Source organism: Dendronephthya gigantea, unplaced genomic scaffold (genome assembly GCF_004324835.1).
Source record: "Dendronephthya gigantea isolate DGI-Jeju-01 unplaced genomic scaffold, DenGig_1.0 000057F, whole genome shotgun sequence".
Taxonomy (NCBI): domain Eukaryota; kingdom Metazoa; phylum Cnidaria; class Anthozoa; order Malacalcyonacea; family Nephtheidae; genus Dendronephthya; species Dendronephthya gigantea.
The window spans coordinates 271,212-285,618 of NW_021163067.1; the positions used below are offsets into that span (position 1 = coordinate 271,212).

Sequence of the window (14,407 nt, forward strand, 5' to 3'; positions counted from 1 at the left end):
GTCCCCCCGTGTCTTACCACGTTTTCCACTTCCCCTCCTAGTTTCGTGCCACGTCAACCCTCTTCAGGTGCGATTCGCCACATTGCCAACATTCCACAACACCCCACCTCCGATGATGAGTATCTGTTTCCAATCACTATCTCCCAAATCAGCAATTCAACCACGCCGAAGGCTAATGTGCTCATTGCCAAGGTCCCAACCCAGGTGTTAATTGATTCCGGCGCTAGTATTAATGTAATTGATGAAAAGGCCTATCACACCATCATGAAATCTGCAGCGAATAAACATCTCGTGTTATACCCTACCAACACGAAGATCTACGGTTATGGCGGTACCTTCCCACTACCTGTCCTTGGAACATTCTCCACTCAAGTTGAATCAAAAACACGAACAACCCCTGCAACTATCTACGTCATTCGGGGCGAAAACGGATGTTTGTCAAGTTTCAAAACCGCGACCACATTAGAACTCCTATCTGTCATCGCTCCAACCAATGTCAACATCTCAACGCCACCCCAATGACCAATGCACAAATACGCTATGAATATTCCGACCTTTTCGACGGCATTGGCAAGCTAAAAGATTTTCAAGTCCATCTACACATCGATCCCTCCGTACCCGCCGTGACACAACCTCATCGGCGCATTCCATTCCATTTTCGCAAAAAGCTCGACGACAAACTTGACAAACTAGGACGCCAGGGCATCATTGAACCGGTTGATGGCCCAACCCCTTGGGTGTCCCCTCTTGGACGATTCGTCTTTGTGTTGACATGCGCCAACCTAATCGTTCCATTTTACGTGAACGTCATATTACACCCACTATAGATGACCTAATTCACGATCTTAACGGGGCCACAGTATTTTCCAAAATTGATTTGAACTCTGGTTATCACCTGCTCGAACTTGCACCCGAAAGCCGGTACATCACCACGTTCTCCACGCACAGAGGCCTTCGCCGCTACACCCGTTTAAATTTTGGCACGTCCTCCGCTGCTGAAGTCTTTCAAAATGCAATCCAACAAACCCTCTTCTTGGTATGACCAACTACTGCTCCCGGTTTATCCCAAATCATTCCACCATAACTGAACCCTTCCGTGCGCTTACCAAGTCGGATCAGCCCTGGGCGTGGAATCCCGAGCATCAACATGCGTTCGATCAACTGAAACATCTGCTTAATTACCAGCGACACCGTTCTTTCCTACTTCGACCCTCACAAGCCGGCAACCATAATTTGCGATGCCAGTCCGGTTGGTCTCGGTGCTATTCTTTGCCAAGACAACCGTATTGTTGCCTATGCCAGTCGCTCGCTCACCCCCGTAGAACAGCGTTATTAGGGCCCTTAAGCATGTAGGACGGCAACACGACGACGACGTGGCTGGAATACTCCTTTAAATTAATGTTATGATAAAGCGTTGTTCTATATTTCTAATTTAACGAGATATAAGACGTTGAAAACATTAGGGATAATTCTATAGAGCCTAATTCGAGGTAGCGCTCACTGGGTCCTGAAATGCAGACGTTCTACATAGGACGTAATAAACGACGTTTTGCCGTCGGAAACAGAACGTAGATCGCGTCTAAAACTCCCATAGGTATTTTATTATTCATTTCTTTTCAATGAAGCATTGTATTAATAGCTGCCGTCGTCGTGTTCCCGTCCTACATGCTTAAGGTCTCTATTCTCAAACAGAACGAGAAGCTCTTGGCGTACTGTTTGCCTGTGAGCATTTTTACCTCTACATCTATGGCGCGAAATTCTCTGTCATCACCGACCACAAACCTCTTGAACGCATTTTCACCAACCCGGCTGCCCGTTCTAACGCCCGCTTAGACCATTGGGCCCTCAAACTTCAACCATACCACTTCATTATCTCCTATTCCCCTGGCAAAACTAACCCCGCTGATTATCTATCCCATCATCCTCTCCCCACAACCAATCCCTCCACTGCATCCACTCAAGCTAAAGAATACATTGCGTTCTTAGCACATACCACCCCAAAAGCTATGGCTGTTAATGAAGTCAAAGCCTCCACCCGCGCTGACCCTACTCTGCAAGCTGTTATCGAGGCCATCCGTAACAACTCCTGGCAATCCACCCCTGCCACTCCTGGGTCTCTTGTCAACGTTCAGGATTTCACCGCTTTCCACAAGATCCGGGACGAGCTCAGTGTTTCTGATGACTAGGATCTTCTTCTTCGGTCACACCGACTGGTACTCTCATATACCCTTCGCCAATGTGCCCTGAACATCGCCCATGAAGGTCATCAGGGCCTCATCAAAACAAAACAACTTCTTCGTGAAAAGATTTGGTTCCCGGGCATTGATGGCCTCACGAAAACGCTCCTTGACAATTGCCTCGCCTGTCAAGCAACCGTCATTCAGCAGCCCCTTGAACCTCTTCGCATGACCGCGTTACCCCAAGCCCCTGGCAACACCTCTCTGTAGATTTCTGAAGCCCTCTCCCACCTGGTGATATGCTCTTTGTGGTAATCGATGAATACTCACGCTATCCGGAGGTTGAAATTGTTCGCTCCACCGCTGCAAATACTGTCATCGCGAAACTTGACCGCATTTTATCTACGCAGTGAATTCCAGCATCCATAAAATCGGACAATGGACCACCATTCCAATCTAATTCCTTCCACCACCGAAAGATCACTCCAGAGTGGCCGAAAGCCAACTCCGATTCGGAACGCTTTATGCACACAATGCAGAAAACACTCCGCGCTGCGCACCTTGAAAATAAAAATTGGAAGCAGGAACTGTTTCTCTTCCTCTGCAACTACCGTGCGACGCCACATTCCACCACCGGTGCTTCCCCGGCTGAGCTCCTGTTCGGTCGAAAACTGGTCGTCAAACTACCCGAACTGGTCTCGCAACCACCATCACGAGCTCACCTCGCTGATACCGATTTCCACAAGAAAGAGAAGATGAAGGAATACGCTAATGCCGCAGCCAAAGCAAAACCTCATACGTTTCAGATTGGTGACACTGTTCTCGTTCGTCAAAAACGTGTCAACAAGCTACCATCACCATATAACAAACACCCATATACCATCATTAAGATAAAAGGCAGCATGATAAGTGTACAAAACGCGACCAGCTATATCACAAGGAACAGTTCCCAATTTAAGAAAATCACCATCACCACCAACCAACATGATCACGTAGTAGACCCTTTTGATGACGAGGAGATCAATCATGCACCACCTGCTGTTCCCGTGGAAATGAGACGCTATCCCATGAGAGAAAATCGAAGACCTCCAGAACGTTTAAACGCAGAATATCAGCACTGATAATTATCTAAATAAACTCCGTCTCATTACCATAAGCATAGATAACATTTCATACTATTTCATAAACGTTAAGATTCTCGACGAATTTCCATTTAAAGCAAGGGAGGGATGTAACGATCTGACGTCATGGTTTATGTGACGTCACTTGTATATAGTTGTATGCCACTTTATATTAAAATCATTATCATAGCAACCACTGACGAGAGCGTGTCTATTATTACCCTTCGCTAAAGATATTACAATTAACTACCAACATTTAACAAAGTATACAGGCCTATGTACATGACAATAGCTGTATATAAATATATATGGCCATGTGTAATATGATATACGTCAGATGACCCCTAATATTAACTTACTAGAGCTATTACCACATGCAAATATAAAACTCTCTATTCCAAGTCATGATATATATAGTGTCATATGTAGTACAATAATACACTTAACAATGTTAGTACATGAAGAGCAAGAAAAATGTTCAAGATGGTCAACTTCATAATTTAAATCACGAAAGAACTTTTTTAGTTTAAACTTGTAGGCCGAAGGGGAGTTGTCATGGACCATTTTTAGGTCATTTGGCAAGGAGTTAAACAGCAACACTCCACTGTATGAGAGTTTAGTTTTAGCCAGCTCAGATTTGACTAAGGGTGCCCTTAGATCGATTAAAGAACGTCGAGTATGGACATCATGCATCTCACCAGAGATATGAAACAGATTGCGAAGCTCACTTGGTGATGAGCTACGCAGGGTGTTGACAACTAACAGTATTTTTTCATCTTAATCAAGTTATTGATGGGAATCCAATTAAGTTTACGAAAAAGATCGACAGAAGGGGTTGACATAGTCTCATCCAAAGTTAATCTTGCAGCTATTTTTTAAAGTTTTAGCAGCGGATCAATAAGCTCGCGACGTGCATTTCCCCACATAGTGATGCCATATAAGAGATGAGGGTATATAAAGGCATAATAAAACTGAATTCTACACTTCACTGGAAGGGATGGACAAATACGCTTAAATAGATACAGTCGAGAATTTAGCAGTTTGAAGATTTGAGGATGTTAAGAGGGTGGAATCATCAGCGAAAAGTGAGGGATGTGTGGTGTTTAAAAATGTTGGTAGATCATTTATAAATAACAAGAAGAGTAACGGACCGAGAATAGATCCTTGGCGGACCCCGGTTTTTATTGTTAAGGGGTCTGACAAATGGTCGCTTATTTGGACTTGTTGAGTTCGCCCTTCTAGGTATGATGTGAACCATTTCAGAGTGAGATCAGTAGCTCCGTATGCGCGAATTTTTTGAAGCAAGATAGTATGATCGACTAAATCAAACGCCTTGGAAAAGTCAAGCATCAGAACTCCATTGATTTCTCCTTTTTCGATATTATTAACAAGATATTCATAAATCATTGTCAACGAAGTTTCGCATGAATGCCTCGGTCTGAACCCATGTTGGTGGTCCGATAGAATTTTATTTTCAGTTAGATAAGAGAAGTACGAATTGAACACATGCTTTTCTATGATCTTAGAGAGAATAACTAGATCAGAAATTGGCCTAAAATTTCCTCTTTCATTCTTTTCACCCGATTTATCGATTGGGATTAATTTAGCCTTTTCCAAAAAGATGGAAAGATACCTGTGGTAAAGCTTTGGTTTCAAATATTAGCTATAGAAATTGGTATCATTTTGGCAGGGAGCTTAATGAAGTGAGCAAGGACCCCGTCAAGTCCTGTTGCTTTAGAAGAATTCAATTTTTTCAAAGAGTCAGATACTTCCTCAATGGTAATGAGAGGGATACTAAATTGGGTTGGCTTAATCGGCAGAGAGAAGGCTGACTGGTTATAGTCAGCATTCTCCCTCATTTCAAATCTATCCTGAATGTTGGTAAAATATTCATTGAAAAGGTTACTGGTAGATACTGCATCATTATACAATATATTATCAACAGTTAGTTTATATATTATATAATATATTATCAACGATAGTTCCGATGAAACTTTCGACGGAAATTAACTAAAAAGCGCAAGGTCAAAGTCAAACTCAAACATGCAATTCGTACCTAGTACTATTCACAGCCTCGTACCCAGGCGTTTTAATAGTAAAATTTTTAACGTTGAATTCAGTATTGGATAGAGGTTGGTTGAAAAAAAGAGGGTGCTTGGGGTGGTTTTAACAAAGTTAGCGCTTGGCAGAAAATGATTTCAACGTGTAAATATTTAAATGGATCATATACAATATATTGAATATAATGCAATACAATATAATTATGTAATATAATTACATAAGTTAGATTCAGGTTTTTAAAAATGTTATAGGTTGATATTAATGTTCAACATTTCATGTTACAAATTATAACCGATAAATTTCACGTATGAAATCAATTTACTTTTAAGTTGTTCCCATTTCGCTTTGAATTCATCATCAGATTATTAAACCTGTAAACAAAGGAATGCGAGTTTATCTTTTATGTCATGAACAAAAACCTCTTAATATGTTGTAAATGCGTTCACTTTTCCCAATAGTAAATATGTAAATACGGCGAGCGATTATTCGAGTACTCTACGATATAGTCACTCTAATGAAAAATATTTAAATAAAAGTACCTTCAGATGATTCTTCGCCAAAGGAAACGTTCATAATACTTGGCTAGCCCATCGCCGGTCGATTCCAGTATAAAAATTTTAAATAATGAAAAAAAACCTGCAAAAATGCAAACGTTTTTCAGAAATCGGTCACGATTTGTTAGAAATCGTTTTTTTTCTGCCAGGCGCTTCCTCTCTAAAGAAAAACCACACATACACACCGCGCGCTGGCCTTTTTTTAGGTGACCTCTATACAATAACTGAATGCAACGTTATATACTTCCTATTAAAGCGCCTGGTTACGAGGCTGGTTTGGTCATGTGATTGACCGCCTGCATGATTTTGGGGGGTTTGCACGTTGTATTGGCAATTGGATCTAAACTTTAGAAGGAAACGAACAATGCAGACACATGTCTATTTTGAGTTATTATTTCTATATTTTAAGATAAATAACATCATAAAAAGTTACGATTAGCTCTGTTTTTTATAATTTCTTCTCCCAAACACCAGATTCATAAAGTTTGCGTGTTCTTCCTTTTCTCGCTGGCTTCAAGCTGCCCATAATATACAGATGCACTGACTGTGTCATTCTATGTCCACTGAGCTTTTGGCTGGACCATCATCGACCACATAATGAAAAACACGTCTTCGCTTTTCAACTCAGAACGACCGCCAGACCGCTTAATCGAAGGGGGTCAACGTATATTCATATATTAATATTTACATATCATAGAAAAATAGTGTCGGTTCATCAGAAATCAGTCGGTCATAAGACGAATATATGAATATGCGTTAGCAGAACAATTGGAACAAATTAAATCCAATTTATCTAAGCTTCTCTAATTTATTTATCCAACGTATTTAAGTTATCTGCTTGACGGATTTTCCTTACAGCGCATGCACAAATACAACAGCATATAGCTTTTGTTCGGCGCACGGAAGTATTTTGGTACGAAAGACAGAACTTATCAAACGTAAAATATCATTTGTGCTACGTGGTAGCTACGACTGCTAATTATAAATACAGCTCGTAAAGGTATTAGTAAAGGCAGCGTACACGAGGGCTATCTCCTAATTACGGCATACTTGGACCTTTCTATTAATGACGTCCGCGCGGAAAGCCTGATTTGTATTTCAGGCATCATCACTGACATCAGGCATAAATGACGTCATTTATATGAGAAAAGTCTATCTGTCACGATTGACATTTGACTAAGAACATAGCTCTGGTGCAGGCTTACGACAACAGTTGTGCCAAAGAAGAACTACTACCGGGGCGTGTAAACCAAACCCTACTTAACCAGACAGCATTTTTTGATATGGTTATTACCGTGTCAGCGGAATGGACGATGTTGAACACTTGATGTTAGAAATGATATACTTGTTGTAGAGTGTTGGGTAAACAAAGCAAAGCAATATGGATGATCTGCGTTTACTTCATTCAGGATTATGACGACCACAACTTCAGTGCTCTGAATGAAACTGATACGATCGTAGCCAGGCGACGGAAGTTAGACCGCTAAATTTGAGAAGGGGGGTTGTTTATTCATTTATTTTGGACGCTATTGTTTCTCTGATATGTAAACATGAATATATGAATATACACCCCCTCCCAATTAATTAATAAAGCGGTCTAGTGCCAGGGTCGTAGCTACGGACGCCGTAGCAGTTAAAATCCCGCCACTTTGGCCGTCCAACCCCGAACTGCGATGTAGTGTCCCCCTCCCGCACTTTCTAAATGGTTCCGCAGCCCTTGTTTCGACCCTGTTTGACGTACTGAAAGACACATTGACCAAGCGAGTAAGCGTTCCAAGTTCCAACAACGATTGGGTCTTTATGGGCTTTAGTAAGAAATTTTCCTTATTTCAGGGACGTCTTTAAATACTTATAAAGTAGTGGGGGAAATGTCCCACCGAACCCTTTGTGAACCTTTTGTTGCCTATAAGTTATTACCTAAATCGCATTGAATATGTCGATATATAATATTAATAATTTACGTGTTGAATATACTCAATGTCAGTGATACCCAGGCACTAGTTGTTTGAAAACGAGAAGTCCGACAAATATTCTAAACATTAACACATTTTGGTTGAATTTTTAATTATAAACGGAGATCTTGTATATTTTAAAGTTAACTGAAATCTAACATATTCATATGATTCAATATTGCTCAAATTTAATTAGTTCCCAAGCTTTCCCAATTCACCTTGACCGTCCGAAAAATCTAATTAGTGAGGTCGATATCATTGCTCATCTCAAATTCATCAACATTGGCAGAGTTCTTCAAGCACCGTTCAATAGGCCCATTAGTGAATCCACTTTGATACTTTTCACATCCCGAGGGTACTGGACCTTTGTAAGTCTTACAAATCAATTCAATCAAGTTGCTTTCTGCTTCGTTTTGTATCTCCTTAGTATGAACACCTTCTAAGGTTACCCAAGGTACGTAGGTATGCGTTGGCTTCAAAGCTTCGGTCTTTAACGCCATTTCGTGTTCAAGACGATTACCAAGATCACCGTTCGCACAGGACTCGATTTTCGAATAATTAAGGTGGAATTTTTGCGCGCAAGAAGGGGCTGCCGTGCTTGGATATACTTCTGACACTTCAATGCAGTGAATAAATGGAAAGAAATCACTGGCTTTCGGGTAAAAATGAATAGCGCAGGTTTCGATCAAATTCCCAATACATTCTTGCTTGCCATGCTGGCAGCTGAAAACCCACTTGTCGCCCTTCTCTTTTTCATTGGCATTACCATACGGTACCAAATGTACGTTCATGATACTGCCAATTGCCTGAAAAGCTGGATAGTACTGGTTCTTGATGAAGTACATACATCCCCCACACATGCTTTCATAATATAATGTGATGTTCACCCGTTTTGCTTCTTGCGCTGTTGATGAAGTAATCACGAGGTAAATTGCAACGATTTGAAGCACGAACTTTCATCATGGTTTTGCTCTGTAATAACAAACTAATACGACGATCTTCAACCAACTGATATCAATATCGATTGAGTGTTTTGCTTTGCTTGAATTTTGAGATATGATACGATGTCTGTCAATATCCAGAACCAAACATTACTGGACTCTGTCATGGATTCATGTGTGCAGCCATGTCGCCTTAATTCGTGTAAAACATGTTTGTTGTAATAAAACAATAAAACAATAAAAAAATGATATAGCTACGTATTCGATCAACTATCTGTGTACATGCCTTTGCTGGTCGGCTAAGATTAACAAACTGCTAGACATCTGGCGAAAATAAAAGCAGAATTTTGGTTTTACGAATCACTCACTAAAAAAGTTAAATTTAAGTCCAGGTTGAGAAAGTTCAGTTTGGAAAATGTCCAGGCAGTTGACAGTCACATGACGTCATAGCGGGCAGCTTAAGAAGGCCCTAAGAAAAAATATAAATATATATAAATAGCGAAGTAACATTGATTTTTTAATTGTTTTTCTTGTCATATAAAAGTGTAGTTCCAAAAAAAATAAATTACTTTTAGTAAGGCAAGGAATAACTGGAGAACAACTATTAATGACTATGACGCCAATGCAATGACTGCCATATGAGTCTATAATTATACAGTCGATTTACGTATATAAGGTAATCCGGATTGTTTGGATGTGATCCTCAGTTTTTGGTTGTCGTCCAACAGCACATACCAGAACTTCCCATCACAGGACTGCGATTTCGTAAAATAGGAAAACAATGGTAATATGCCCTTGACCTTGTTGCAAAATTACAGTTATTATACTTATGTGATTGATCGTTTGAATCTTCCAGTATTAAAATTATTTTTCCTTTTTTTCCTTTCACGCGGACAATGTATGGCGGTGCGTAAATATCATTTTGAGTTGTGATGGCGCTTTAAGAAAATATTAATTTAGCAAAAATCAGTTTGGTTCACTTACAAGCTAATTCCGTCATTGCTTTGAGAAAAATTAGTAAATATAATGATATCCAATTGATCTGAGTAGAAAAATCAACCAATCAGAAGCCCGACCTTGACAAAACTGAATTATTATCGTCGTTTCAATTTACAGCTGAACTGTAAATTGAAATTTTTCGCCTTTATAGTATTGGTTGGAAGAACGGGGAAAAATTAGTGAAATGACTGAAGAAAATTGAAGCAACGATAGCTTTGTTCTTGCATAATCTTCGAGCCAGTGCAAAGCGCCCTGCGAGGGTACTAATTCCAGTTGGGAGATTTATTACACCCGGGTATTTTGACAGAACATAACGGGACCAAAGTTAAAGAATACCCATCAGAAAGAGTTGTCAGAATTATATGTCATAGACGGTCGACGTTGGATAGTTTTGTTAATCAGGCGCATGCGCAGCAAGTAAAGACTGGTAATACAATACTACAGCTATATACTGCTAGCTATATTTATATATCCGGGGGCTGAAAATATGTATAGCCTAGGGACGGTTTGATTGCCAAAGCCGCAGGTGTATATTTATGCTCTACAAAACGATTTGGGCACATGCAGGTAGGTATACGCAGGAAACAAATCAAACAATAAGGGCATGCCTTCGATTTTAAAATAGTATTTTGAAGGCCCTTTCCCCTGCCCCATCCCCCTTTCTCTCCCCGGTTCCTACGTTACTGTATTTACATCTGAATTGAAATGCAATTTATCTAAGCTTCTCCAATTTATTTATCCAACGTATTTAAGTTATCTGCTCGACGGATTGTCCTAACAGCACATGCGCAAATACAACAGCAAATAGCTTTCGTTCGTCGCACCGAATCAAACACAAATTAACATTTCTGGTACGTGGGATGATTGCCAAATGTCGGTCTTAAAGGCATCTGCTATTCCACACACGAGAGCTATTTCCTTACTGCATGCTATAGACCTTTCTTCCAATGATGTAAACGCAGACAGTAGCGTAGCCAGCCTGTCGATTTGTCCCGCTATGCTAATATTTTCGTGTTCACTGATTGTGAAAACAATACATAGATTTCTAAAGACACGAATGATTATAATAACTCGAAATTTACATAGCGGGACAAAATCGTCAGGCTGGCTACGCCACTGAACGCAGAAGGCCTGATGTTACACGACGTTTGTTTGCCTCGTTAGTTTTGCATTTCCGTTTAACATCAGGATTTCCGCGTTTGACGTCATTATGAGGAAAGTCTATCTGTCACTTATGTACGATTGACATTTCACTAAGAATCTAGTTTTGGTGTGACCAGGGAAAAGCGACAAAGATACAGGATACTACAAAAATTTCCAACTTAACATTATGACCTGAAATTTCAACAATAACTGAGATTGTTATATATGTGCTGTGTATTTTAAATGTGATTGGTTGATTTGGTTCATTCATAGTCACATGACTTTAAATAAATGGAATGTTTCCCACAAGCTATAGGGAAAAAGTGAAAAATTGTTGCCCGCTTCTTGTCACAACAAAGTAAAGTGGGTATTTTTTAAAATAAAATTGTTGTGTAACATGTATGTTTTTGTTCCTATATAACAAAACACTAATGTACACTACCTCGGGAAATAGTGAGTTTTGTTTTCCCTCGAGTCTAAATGTTTCCCTTCCCTCAGGAAACATTCAGACTCTTGGGAAAACAAAACTCACTATTTTCCTCGGGAGCATACATTAAGTGTATAATATTAATAAAATATATAATACCATGTACACAGAAGAACCTTAGGTGGACCTGCAACTTCTTGAAATTGTTTAATGCATATCTAAACAGTGATATTAAACATCTAAATGTTTGGATAAAAGACAAAAATTTAATGAATCTTTCACGTTATCCAGTTTAATCACGTTTTTATTGGAAGCAGGTTTGATGACCTCTAATTCTTGTATTAAGTTTCATTAATTATGGCATTATGATGCTTAATAATTTCAATTGTAGGGAGCTGTCTTAAAATAACCTCAAAAACAGTTCTGATTCGGAGCAATTATAGAATACCTAACCAACCCACATCTTAACAGTGAATGTAATATAGTCTTCTAGATAAATGTACCTTGTTTTATGTTACTTAATCCATGAATTGGACATCCAGAGAGCAAGAATAAGCACTATTTTTAAAGAACGGGTTAGTTCTATACTCTAAGATTGATCCTCTAACAGATCTTTAGCATATTGGACTATTGGCCTGGTATTCTATAATTGTACCTCTGATTCTATTATTCATGTATTCCTGTTCAATGTTGTGGTGTCCAGATAAGCCTATCTTTGAAGTACATCCATCTCACAGTTGCTTGATTGAGATTATCTAGCTATTTCAACATACTTCTATGATTTTTCTCCAGTATGTCTTTTTATGTCTATCATGCAAACCACTTGTCTACTACAATATAACACAGTCTCTCTTCTTACAAACCTCACATTCCTAAAATTTCTCCCCAGGCGTGTGATTTGTATGTCTTGCACAGGCTGGTGCTTAATGCAGCAAATACATTTTTACAAACATCGCATCTATAAGGTCTCAATCCAGTATGTGTTCTTTGATTGGCAACCAAACTGCTACCATGTGGAAATTTCATATTATACAAACATCACATTCATAAGGTGAGTACTGTGTTTTTTTTTATAAGTAACCAAACTGCTACCATGTGGAAATTTCATATTATACAAACATCACATTCATAAGGTGAGTACTGTGGTTTTTTTGATAAGTAACCAAATTGCTACCATGTGGAAATTTTATATTATACAAACATCACATTCATAAGGTGAGTACTGTTTGTTTCTTGATAAGTAACCAAATTGCTACCATTTGGAAATTTTATATTATACAAACATCACATTCATAAGGTGAATACTGTTTGTTTCTTGATAAGTAACCAAATTGCTACCATGTGAAAATCTCTTTTACAAACACCTCATAAGGTTTCTCTCCAGTGTGCTGCAGTGTGCGTTCTTTTATGTCTAACCAAACCACTACCACAGGAAAATCCCTTCTTACAAACATCGCATTCATAAGGTTTCTCTCCAGTGTGCGTTCTTTTATGTCTAACCAAACCACTACCATAAGAAAATCTCTTCTTACAAACATCACATTCATAAGGTTTCTCTCCAGTGTGTATAATTTGATGACAAACCAAATGACTACCACCTGAAAATTTCTGCTTACAAACATCACATTCATAAGGTTTCTCTCCAGTGTGTATTATTTGATGACTAACCAAATGACTACCACGTGAAAATTTCTGCTTACAAACATCACATTCATAAGGTTTCTCTCCAGTGTGTGTTCTTTGATGATGAACCAAATTACCAACTTGTGAAAATCTCTTCTTACAAACATCACATTCATAAGGTTTCTCTACCGTGTGTGTTCTTTGATGACTAACCAAATGACTACCACGTGAAAATCTCTTCTTACAAACATCACATTCATAAGGTTTCTTTCCAGTATGTGTTCTTTGATGATGAACCAAATTACTACCATGGGGAAATCTCTTCTTACAAACATCACATTCATAAGGTTTCTCTCGAGTATGTGTTCTTTGATGATAAACCAAATGACCACCACGTGAAAATCTCTTCTTACAAAAATCACATTCATAAGGTTTCTCTCCAGTGTGTGTCCTTTGATGTCTAACCAAATGACAAAGCTGTGAAAATTTCTTCTTACAAATATCACATTCATGACGTTTACGCGTTCTTTCTCTTCTCGCTGGCTTCGAGCTGCTCATATTTGCCAGTTTTTGCCACACTATTGGCTCATTTGGCTGTTAAACAAGAACAAGAGAATGATATTCATTGCTTTTTATTAATATGGTTATTACCATGACAGCGGAATGAGTGAATTGAAATACTTAATGTTTGAAACGATATAGTTGAAAGAGTTGTTGTCGAACTAGGCGTTTCTATCGCAAGGAAAGTGTTGCTTTGATGTTGCACAAACTTCTTCGGGGAAAATGCATGATAATCCACTGGTAGCTCACGGGCACGCCGTAATATACATTTATTGGATGAGGCTGGGCATGATATCAAGAAATAATATACAATCTTCGTTCATTGGCCTAAATCTACTCGCGCGATTGGTCAAAATCAAACACTGTTGTTCCGCGGTCAGCTGTACCATTTTCTTTCGAAGCAAGAACAAGGCTAATTTAAATTCACAATTTCAAATGTTTCGTATTTAGCATTTTATAAGTTGCATTAAATCCCCATGGGCTAAAATTCGTGAGCACGGCATTCAAATTTTAACAATGAGTGATTTCAATAGTTTTCATTTATTTGAGACACCCTGTAGAGCGATAATTGGGGGGGGGGTGGATATTCACATATTGAGTTCTGCCCGACGGATTTCTATTGTAAGCTATTGCAATTACAAAAGAAATCTGTAGGGCAGAACTGGATACATGAATATTCACCCCTTCCCTAATTATCGTAGTAGTAGTTACGCGCCTGCTGGCCGAATCCGACTGGAGATTCGATCACTGATCAACATAAATACCGTACAGTTTCGCCGCACCACGGTAGGCCAGTGTCGTCGTACAGTAATACCCTTCGAAAGGTGAAAATTACTTGGATTTCTTCT

General features: G+C 39.1%; 1 protein-coding gene across 1 annotated transcript; it reads right to left on the reverse strand.

Annotated features, from left to right (window-relative positions):
* Nucleotides 1–7,966: 7,966 nt before the first annotated feature.
* Nucleotides 7,967–13,556, reverse strand: LOC114529538 (gamma-interferon-inducible lysosomal thiol reductase-like). The gene is made up of 3 exons (XM_028551355.1): nucleotides 13,464–13,556; nucleotides 12,792–12,899; nucleotides 7,967–8,818 (listed from the first exon to the last, which is right to left on the reverse strand). Exons 1-3 carry the CDS (start codon nucleotides 13,554–13,556, stop codon nucleotides 8,102–8,104), a joined length of 918 nt encoding a protein of 305 aa, XP_028407156.1. The 3' UTR covers nucleotides 7,967–8,101.
* Between the last annotated feature and the right edge of the window lie 851 nt (nucleotides 13,557–14,407).